This window comes from Anguilla anguilla, chromosome 2 (assembly GCF_013347855.1).
Source record: "Anguilla anguilla isolate fAngAng1 chromosome 2, fAngAng1.pri, whole genome shotgun sequence".
NCBI classification, from domain to species: Eukaryota; Metazoa; Chordata; class Actinopteri; order Anguilliformes; family Anguillidae; genus Anguilla; species Anguilla anguilla.
Genome location: NC_049202.1, coordinates 28,914,517 through 28,925,977, shown reverse-complemented (window position 1 = coordinate 28,925,977; position 11,461 = coordinate 28,914,517). Strand labels below are relative to the sequence as shown.

At 36.3% G+C, this 11,461-nt stretch overlaps 1 protein-coding gene across 2 annotated transcripts in view; it reads left to right on the top strand.

Moving 5' to 3' along the window:
* The first annotated feature begins 452 nt into the window (after positions 1-452).
* fbxo9 (F-box protein 9) overlaps positions 453-11,461 on the top strand; it is a 35,262-nt gene continuing 24,253 nt past the window's right edge. Inside the window, exons 1-2 of one of the 2 annotated variants that reach the window (XM_035405559.1) lie at positions 453-889; positions 9,750-9,857. In XM_035405559.1, coding sequence (XP_035261450.1) covers positions 887-889; positions 9,750-9,857 — 111 coding nt within the window. In that variant the 5' untranslated portion in view covers positions 453-886. The remainder of the gene's footprint in view (positions 890-9,749; positions 9,858-11,461) is intronic. The other variant, XM_035405558.1, reaches the window with a different exon arrangement.

Sequence of the window (11,461 nt, the reverse complement as noted above, 5' to 3'; positions counted from 1 at the left end):
TTGACAAAAGCAGGCTTCGCCCAGCTATGATGGTCAGTCTACGAATTACCGTTTTGAGGAGATGTCACAAATAAAGCGAAGCTCCCCGGGAGCGATTCGAAAACAGCCAAGCCAGTCTCCGTCTCTGCTTCCTCGCGAAAACGTCACAATATAATGAAAAGGGAGTTCGGAAATAAAAAGGCCATTCGGAAAAGTGTCATTATGAAATGAAATAAGCCATCGGAAATACAACTTGAGATAATTAAATAGCCATGAGGTGGGAATTATTTAAGCATTTATTTAGGCCTATTTATTTAATTATGTATTTATTTATTGAATTCCACATTTATTTATGTAATTATTAATTTAATTTTGGCACATTTAGTCCTCCATACGGGTTAACGTCATTTTTCTCCGTTTACCGTGATCCTTCACCTTTAGGTACCCAGCGCGCACACTCTGGTGTCAACTGCCCATAGTCAAACATGGCTGCGTTTAAGAATTGGCTTCATGCGCCTTTGAGCAGCTCCCATAGGAATCCATGGAACCGATAAACGGAAGCTGTCTCCGGTTCTTATATATTTCGATGGTGAACTGAATGGAAAAGAAGAAAAAGAAAAGAATAAAACAAGAAGAAGAAGAAGAAAGAAAAAGAAGAAGAAAAAGAAAGAAGAAGTACGATATGTCTTCTTCGACGAGCCGTAGTTTTATGCAGGACCTTTGCCCTTTCACTCTGCAGTAAAACCTGCATTGTAGCTTTTGTGGGACGAGTTAGCATAATAACTGGTAGAAATGGCTGCAGTTTGGCGAGCTCGTAATTTTTCCCGTTGTGTTGTGCGTTTTTCTGACCGCGAACTGTACTAAATTCATCTGGTGACACAATAGAGGACTTCTCGGATAATCTACTATGGTAATTATATACGTTAACTGTAACCTTGGTCACATTTCAGTTCATGAATTTCTGTGATGACATGTCAACTGGTTGAATCATGACGTGCTTACCTCGGTAGCGATCGCCACATTTGGCTTCGATGCAGCTAAGTTGCGAGCACACAGCTAGCTTGCTAGGTAGGTAGTTAGGTTAAAGTGACTTTATAATAACTGACTAGTCCAAGTCATATTTAGCAAGCTATATTAAGACTACTATTAATGGTAAGGTTTGCTGGTGAGTTCCCGCGGCCTGTAAATTGAAATGCTGTGCACAACGCGCTAGCTCCTTGTATAGTTTTAAGTGCTGACATTTGCTGACCATAGTCTATAAACATATTTTATATCTGTGTTTGCTGGCTAGTAAAGAGGCGTGTAAAAAGACGACAATACTAACCAGTGCGCTAGTTATGAAGTGCTAGTTAGCTAGTTAGCTGTTGCACCTGTAATGGATTTTTTGCCCTGGCTAAGGAAATTTAACTCCCTGTGTAGTACAGAACCCAAACAGTTGGGTACTGTAGCCGTGACGGACGAAAATACACCGAAACAAAATGCTTATACTAGACTGTTTATTTAGACTACTGGCTGTGGGCGTATTTAGACTGGTGTTAGATTCGCCTTCTAAAATACACCCTGAACTTTACTCGTTTTCTGACGTTGACCATCTGGTTATTTTAGTCAAGGCTATAAAATTACTTGCTACGCTGTCGTAAAATTTCTCCTTACCATGTAGAATGCTTGACTTATTTACATTATGGACAGATTTGACTACGAAGTAAATCTATCTGAATATTTTTTTTTAGATAAAAACTCGTCAATGTCATGTGAAAAGTTCTGGGGCTGATCCGTGCATAAGAAAACTGAAGTGATTCTCGGCCATGTTTTAGGGTTAATGAAACTTACTGCACAGGCAAAGATGTTATGACAAACCACTGTAAATGCAGCACCTTATTCCCCTTCAGTGCCAGGAGAAGACCATCAAAGAACACAAAAAATACATCTCAGTTCAAGTAAGCTTCAGTTTATGCCCCTTCGTAAATAAAGTTACCAATATTTAATTGTCCGGTCCTAAATGTTTTGGTACTGCCGAGGTATCTGAACAGTTTATACTGGATCTTGTGGGGAAACTGACGGAAACTCCAAGAGGCAATATGTACATATGCTTCACGATCGACGACTACAAAACAAAGTGGTCAGAGGTGTAAGCAAACTCAGGATGTGGCATAATGCATGGTGGAATTAAAAAAATATATAGTATTAGGGCTCCTAAACAAATTCTCATTGACTGAGGAGGGGAATTCAGAAATAAGGTGCTGTCCCATTATGCACTTTCATTAATTTCTGTATAATAATATCTTTGCCTGTGCACTCAGTTTCATTAACTCAAAATAGAGAATTTATTTCTTGCAGCTGACTCCGTGTAAGGGGGAGGTTTGTTTGTACTGTTTATTAATTTTTTTCATTTCATCAGGCATTAAGTCATTAAGAACAAATTTGGGTCAGTGACAAATAAGGGTTGGCAAGATGAGAAATTCAAAAATCTTTGAAAAAGTTTTGTTTGTTAAAATGTACATTTTGTATATTGGTTTCATGTCATTTGAAAGGACATTGAGCTTGTAAATCAAATTGCCTCGTCTGGTTCGTGTCGTCACAGCCCAATGTTAAAATCCTATTGACCTATTGACTTTTTTCCTATTGAAAAATCATTGATTGTAAAATATCTATAGCGATTAAAAATAAAATATTTCTCATGTTTTTTTGGGACCGTCATTCTCTACCGTAACATGTGCTTGGTTATATTTATTTCAATCTCTGGAGGGGAAAAACGGATTTATGTCGATTTACGATGTGCTGGTGGTCCTGAACTACACTAAATCAAAGTCGCACGGATACATGTCACAACTACGTGTGCTTGTAAGTCTACCCGCCTAGTGCGGTGCCTAGGCTGCCCCTAACTGCTGGTCTGGGATCAGATTTCCCTTCCCAGGTCCTAACTTTAACCATTAGTAGGAGAAGAAAATAACTGACTCTGGACCAGCAGCTAAGGCCAACTGCACCCAACGCCGGTGGCTAGCTAGCTATACTCACGACGAATGCGGTGTCACTGGTTAGCTTAATGCATTTTTTCAGTGGTCAGGACAATAATGTTAAGAAGGGAGAAAATCATTCCAAATCCAACCATGTAGAGCAGGTCATATACAACCAGGGTAGATTAGCGGGTCTGTCAGCGCCAGCATGAAAGATATAGTTTATAAAGTTTCGGTTAGCTAACGTTAACGTTAAGAAGGGCTGGATCAGCAGGTAGCTAGCTAGCTGTCAAAGTCAGGTTTATTTGTCATTACAAACCATATGCTGTACAGTACACGATGTAAAGAAACTTCGTTTCGCAAGGCTTCGGTATAACCATAGACCGTATAGGGGTGTTACACAGACTATTTCTAATAAATAGTTTTATTAAAACATAGTAAGTAGTAAACATATTGTTGGTAATTTATCGAAAACCATGCTGACTAGCTATATTATTGTTGTGTTGTGATACAAATATATAGGATCTTATATTCCATTTGAAATTACGTCTTAAGTTAGTTAGGTTAGGTTGTACTCTTTTATACGGTCTATGGTTGTACTTTATAGATCCCTGAAAGGAAATCCTGTTGTCATCACGACTGTACAATTATGATGTGAAATAAACAATATAACTTTATAGTAACAAATCTGTTATTTCCAGTAATTTGAAATTGAAATACGATATCGAAGTGACACTAGAAGTAGAAGGGCGCAAGCATGTTCCATCTGAGTCGTGACGATATGCGTGCGTCGGAAGCGCGGTACCGGTATGTGTAGTTCCTAAGCGTACTAAACGTACACAACGTTGTACCTTGTACTTGTCATGGGTCAATCGTGCTGCTGATATTATATTTCATGAGTCATATATGTCATGAGTACCGCATACCAATAGCTAAGTGGTTCCCGACTTGTAACTAAAAATATCGCTTATTGAAAATTTCCCCATTCATTTTCCCATTGACAAATTTGCGGGAAAACGAGGGGAGTGGCTTGGTGACGTTTTCACTTACATGCTCTATTTGCACCATTTTTTTTTTTTACAAAAAGTAAGACTGAATGCACCTGAAAATGTCAAGTGGTGTAACCAGAAGAATAATGAGAAAGTAATGAGAAATATAAAATATTTTATCCACCTAGAGTGTATGTAAGTGTACTCATATAAAACTAATTACTTCATTTAAAAATATCACATGAAAATAGATTTTATTAGGATTATCTCTAAATTTAAATTTTATGCGTTTTTGCAATGTTGAGCGGTACGTATGCTGAAAACGCCCGTTTTCTAAATAATCTTTGACAAATTTTGTAAAAATTGTAAAAAAAAACAAAAAAACAACGTTATTACACTGCAATAGAGGATTACATTTTATTCCTGTATATTAACCAGTATTTTTCATAAAAATATGATATGCCAATTGACACAATCCAGTTACACCACCTGACCATGTTGCTTATACAGTCAAAGGCCACTGTTTGTTGAAGAAATTGTTTATATTTCATCTATAATCAGCATCATAAACTGTATTATATATATATTTGACAAAATTGGCCTTTAACAGTTGGCTTGTAATAGGAGTCAAATGGTGTCAAATGGTGTGACCGGTTACACCATTTGACATTTCAATTTAAAATCAAATTTGACAGGCATTATCATGGACACCTATGGAAGCACATGACCCTGGTGTGAATATTTCAAACATAATTTTTAATGTGAATACTCATTTTTATAATTATGATAAATGATCAATGTTTTCCTGGGGTCATACCATTTGACATACCCTAAAAATGTCAAATTATCTTAAAGAGAGTTACTAAACTTGGCATGCAGCAGAGGGTAATCAGGGATCCTTCTCTGTGATATCATTTACTGTCACATGGGCTTCTTGCACAATATTAACAAAATGGCTCCTTGAATGGTGGTTACACCACCTGGACAGTTCAGGACGTTGACTTGACTGACATGATTCCCCAAATTAATTATAATATTCAGAACAATGGTGTTCCATTTATTTTATTTACTATTAAATGGCTCTAATGTAAGATTATGACAGACTATTTGATAGGGTGTTTTATTGAGAATTTCACCTTTTTTAAGCAAGTTTGATTATTTGGTACAAAGTTTTTATGGTTACACCACATTGACATTTTTGCCATCATCCCCCAAGTATTCTCTCAAAATTGATTAAAACCAGAAACTTTTGACTAGGTCCTCAAAAAAAGAATGTATGCAAGTAATTTGTATGTTTATTTTCACATTTTAACTCTTTTAAATTTAACTAAACCATATGGACACAAAAAAATTAGCATAACATCATTGACCCATTTACAATGGCGGCCTGGCAAGCGACAAAAGGCACTTAAGGGAAGGGGAGGTGGGCTAGAAGATAAAACTATTAAGAGGTTACGAAATTTTGCTGCACAAACTGAATTCATATTTTGTGCTTGGGCACTTTTTTTTCACAATTTTACTGTAATGGTCTCAGTTACAGACAACCCTTTATGCTATTAGAATGTTTTTGAGGATAGTATAATCACAAACAAATTCGAAACATAAGTTGTAGGATTTAAAGAAATTAGTGCCTGATATCCAAAATGCTCTCATTTCTAAACACAATGATTTTCATCAATTTCAATTAAAGTAAGTTTAACTGTAACTGTTACTATAGCAGTAATGTTATGGCAACCTATCTGTAGTACACTTTCTCCCTCCTTCTCTTCTAGCCTTCTTGTTTTAAAGAAGAATTTTCCTATACTCATCTCTGTCAAAAGTGAAAAGTAGGCTAAATGTTAGCTGGGTGAACGATGCATAACAATGGCCAAATTTTACAGATTTTGAAAAACGTCAATTATTTTGTTACCTGGCACAGACACGGTTGCACAACTGTCCTTCTAATTATGTTTGTGTTCAGACACTGTCCTACGAGGGCATCGAGGATGACAGAGTCTGTCGAGGAGTTAGTGGTGCGCGGCGTGTTGTGTGTTAACCACTGTACTCTAGTTGAATTAACACTGGACATTTTATTGTGTAGTCCTATAAGAAACGCACATTAGAAAGTAGCCTCTTAACCACATCTAGTAGCTAAGACACCGTGTTGGGGAAGCTACTTAAAAAATGTAACTCAGCTAAGCTAGTTACTCTTCATAAAGGCAGTAGGTACACTAGCCTACATGTTGGCTGTGATTAAGTGTTTAATCTTTAACTGTTACTTCTTAATGCGGCTGTATATGTGACAGTTAGTAGCAGCTCATTAAAAAAAATTTCCACAGCCGACCACCAAATGTTAGAGAGCTACTAGCTTGCCCCATTCATGACTTTATGATGTCACTGTAAATTTGATAGCTAAATTAGACTCATTTAAATAAATTCTCCATAAAGTTACAAAAATGTTTTACAGTTCCATAGTAAACAGTTGATAATTAGCCAAACGTCAACATGAGCTAGCTAGTTGGATAACTTTAGACTGCGTTTGTGTCATCAAAATTAATTAATTGTATGGAAAACACTGCTTCACGGTAAGAAGAAATCTGTATCATTATGTAACATTAGCTAGCTGTCTGTTTCAGTTAACTAGATCAATTTTTTTACAGTTGCCCATCATCTGGGCAAACAGCTGCTGATTGGAACATAATCATTTTGTTAACAAGGATCTTATTTGTCCAACACATTAATTTGTTGATGTTTGTTTATATATCATTTCATAGCACATTTAATTCAGATCAACATAGAAATCCGTTAACACACTCATTATTTCAAACTGACCTTTCATACAGACTTTTCAGCTACTCAGGTGTGTAGCTCATTGAAATAGTTGATTAAAAAAAGTATGTGAACAAATTCCTGTTAATAGAATGCCAAATAACAATGTCTAGCAGTTTTTTTTTTATAACTTCACATTTGTCTTACAAATTACAGACCTCTACCTTACGGTTGAGATGCCATTTACAAATTCTATATGTCTGAACATTTTTCCTGTAAATCAAATCACTTTAACCTCTCATTAGAACCTTAAAACTGTTAATTCCTTTTTTACACTCCATCAACATGTTTTTGGCCAGAAAGCATCCTATCATTGCCTATGGATAAATATATATTTACATATGCTGCTTCGTATGGGATTTCTTCTTTAAGATCAGGCATGAATAATGATGAATAAAATTGTTTATATGAATAACAAAAAAAAGATTTTATTTAAGAGTACCGTATTTTTATACATTTTGGTTTCACCATATAGAAATAGCAGAATTTTTCATATGTGAGCAAAGTGTGGAGGCCAAAAGAAACCGCCCAAGATCCAAAGCACGCCTCGTTAACTGTGAAACATAGTGTAGTGGGAGTGTTATTATTTGGGCGTGTATGGCTGCCACAGATGCTGTCTCACTTACATTTTACATTTATTTTTATTTGGCAGACGCTTTTATCCAAAGCAACGTACAAAAAGTGCATTTCATGGTCATAGACAACTGCTAAACACAGGTTCAGTAAGGTACAATACTTATTTTGTACAGCTATTTCTAGCTAAGAACACAGTTTAGTTCACACAGTGAACACTATTCAGACCTAACCTCTGCAAAGCCAACTAGGCAGAAGAATAAGCTACAGTATTAGGACAAATACAATTACCAAAAACTTGTCTTCATTGAAGATGTAACTATTGATAGCAGCAGCAGAATTAATTCTGAAGTGTACAGAAGCATCAAATCAGCACAAGTGACACGGTACTTAACGTGACTACTTTCATTTACATAATATTAATATATCCCAAACATTACAGCACCCTGAAATGGGAGGCTATTTATAAAAAGTGCTATAATTTCTACATGGTCAAACCGAAGGGTATAAAATACCCTTAAATAAAAACTGAGAATTTGCACTTTACTCCACAATTTTGGATTAGTAATCGAGCAATTCCCATTTAATTAAAGAGCAAAATCAAGAAAAAAAGTATTTGTCCCAAACATTATGGAACTCACAGTGTATGCATACTAACCCATATGCTGACATTTGATCGAATAGTATAACTGTGTGGTGAAGTAGTATAATCTAATTTTATTATATTTACTTGCTTTTTAAAAAATTAAAGCACTATGTACTGTCATGCTAACATCTGCCCAGCCTCAGTCATTTTTACCCTTTACTGACATATAATCCACACAGTTTAATATGTTTTTTGGAAAATTCTGTTACAATGGATTTTTGACATTTTTCATATTTAACATTATATTCTTTAACCACTTGGTGCAAACCCCCTAGTGGTCGGCACACCAGCGTGCCTAGATTGTTCAACTCAGACATTCATTGTTCCTGCAACCAACGTTTGAGTTGAAAACAGAACTCTTTGTTTTAGGTTCATTAGTAGACGATACACGACAACTATGCCGAATACGGAGTTTCGCAGCGCCACCATTGTCGCTCTGGTCGTTCATTTAACAAGCACCCCCTCCCTACAGTTTCATCTGCAACTACACCCCCCACCTATGACATAATGTACAATATTGTCTATCTGGGCTTCCATAAAAAATTCTTTCACCACACAAGAATTGTATTCCATTGTAGCAACAAGATAAACCCAACAATAGCCCTGAGATATGCCAATACAGGAATTGAAATGCTGCTCAATGAATAACGAAATAAACAAGACAAAGTTTTCAAAAATGATACCATGTCATTTTACAGTCAATATCTGGGACTAAATATTGAATAAATATACAACCTTACCATTGGTTTTACGCATACAAATGTCCCTTTGGTAACAGTAAAAGACACTGCCGGTGACAAAATGACGGAAGCGGTGAGAACTGCATTATTGATTTACTGTCTCTGTCTCTATCTACTGAACACAGAAGATTTCATCATCGCTATGCTGAAAATATTTCGGTTATATACGTTATGTTTGAAACTGAGTGTCTTTAAATAGGTTGGTGGTATTTTATAATGAGGATATTACACTGTAACATAAGTAGCTCAGCAGTTGGTAGCTCAGTATTGTTTGTGTTTCATGCACCGAATATGACGTGAAAGCTGGAACATCACCAAAACGAGGTGGATGATTGAATATTGTTTCAATGTCGTCCCATCCCCATACAAGAAAACATTACATACCGCAGAATACAGAAAAACATGCAAGAGTTAGCCTAATTACCACACATTAGGTACTGTAACGCATTGTGTGACAATGTTTTTCCTTTTTTTTTTGTCTGATATCAATGTTTCATCTTAAACCTTCATAAGGGGCTCATTTGTATGCTTTATAACGGAGAGAAAGCATTTTATTCATTTTTGGAGAGATTTTGGATATGTTTGGACCCCTAGATATTTTAGACCACTTTAGCAGAAAATGTCTAACAGTGGTTGTTAGGCACCAATTTCCCAAATTAGTAGGCCTACTAAAATTTATATTTTCTTTCTGGAGAGTTGAATTTATTTCCAAGTACCACTCACAATTTTAAGTGATTATGGGATTTGAGACATTTTGTCAAATAATAGTCTATATAATTGAGAAAAGGGACCTGTAATGTTTAAACGATTGGTTTGTATTCAGTGCTCTGACACACCAAAGTAGCAGTGCTCCCTATCTACCAGTCAAGATTGTGTACACCGGCAGAATGTGTAAATTCTTTTTTATTCAAGTATCTTCATAATGTATGGTAATGATGTTGTGTGGTTTAGCTAGGAATTTCTAGATTGGTAATCTATATCAGTCTATGATGTCAGCCACATGCATTTTCCCATGCTCCATTTAGAGGAAAACTATAACCATGTGTTTTTATGTCAACAGGCAGAGAGCGAAATTAATTCTGCTGATATCCTGGAAGAGGAAGAGGAAGAGGAAGAAAAAGAAAATGAACCTAAAGAAAATGAAAATTCTCGCGAATCTGACCTCCAAGTAGGTACTTTTGCGTCCCGTCTAAATCTTTGTATGTACATACATACCTTTAACCAGGGTACAAGACTAATGGTGTCCCTATGTCCTGGGGACAATAAAAAATGTGTTTTGGACGAAAACATCCTCAGTACGCCTTCAAGACAACAGGAAAAAAAAGTTGTTTTTTTTTCTCGCGTTTGTGACATTACTCAGATTGAGCCAATTGAGTCCCCACCCCTCTCACTGACTAGTTGACACTGGTTGACACGGTGTTTGTATTTGGTTTCATTCTGAAAATATTACAGATTAATCTTTTTTAATACAAACAACCTACATCACTTGGCTGTGATTACACACCACAATTAAATTTCTGGGACGTACCATTCACTAACAATTTGACCAATAGTACCAAGAGTGAAATGTTACACTTAACCCCAAGGTTGGCATAAAAACTAACGTGGGGCAGGGTACACCTAACTGTAATAGCTTTAAAAGTTAATACAAAATAAGGCGATTCAATACAATTAAATGTTATATGATACAAACAGTCTTTAATTAATTTTTTTATTACATTTATATGTTTTTTGCAGCCAACCTATATCGGTGAAAATCTGTCCCAAGACTGTGCATTATTCTGCGGTTCCCATCTAATGTCTGTTTGATCCAAACAGCTGCATCAGTCTATGTCACATAGCCTAAGTTGCCATTGAGTTAAATATATGTACAAAGATCCGGTCTAAGCTGAACAAATCCAATCAATTGTTTAATTAATAGTCTACTGACAACAGGCTAACAACCCCGTTCGGTTTAGCCCTGCAGGGTGTCTGTACTTGGCTAGAAAACAAGCTAGCATGCTATATCAATACAATGTGATCTGTTAGTCACGAAAAGACTGTTTACAATTACATACATTTGGATTCCTTGACATACACACACAATATGGTAGCTGGAAAAAAAATGTCTTGCATATAGCCAAAAAAGCCTTTTGGCAATATCTCCCAAAATATTTATTAAACTCTGCCCACTTTCATGGTAGACAAAAGCCGCGTTTCCACCAAAAGTACCAATCTCTCAGGATCTCAGTAGTCCCAGGAACTACTTTTCAAGGAACTAAAAGGTTCCTTCAGCCCATGGTTGTCTGCGTTTCCACCGCGGTCTAAAGTCCCGCGAAGATTAGGCAAATTAGCCCACTGACGTATGAAAAAGCGACGTTGTCGTCGGTCCATCTGTCCTATGATTTCTTCTGTAACCCCATACTACCACCGAAGTAGCCTACATTATTTTCTAATAACCGGGACAGCCCGGAGGGGTTTATTCCACTTATATACAACGGGTTACCAACAATGACTATATATGGTTACTTTTGTATTTATTGATTTTTATCGATTTAATCACCTGAAATTGAAATATTCTTCTGCAGCCGTTTGGGCATATTTTACCGTTGTCAAGCAAAACTGTCGTTGGTAGTTGAACTTGGACCGTTGTTATGCAACAAATAGGATATAACAGGCCAATAGTCAGATTGTAACTGTTTTATATATCCTCTCAAACACATTCATTATGTTTTTATGCGAACATTCACTTTCATGTCTTGACATCAGAGGCGACAGAATGCATTCACATTT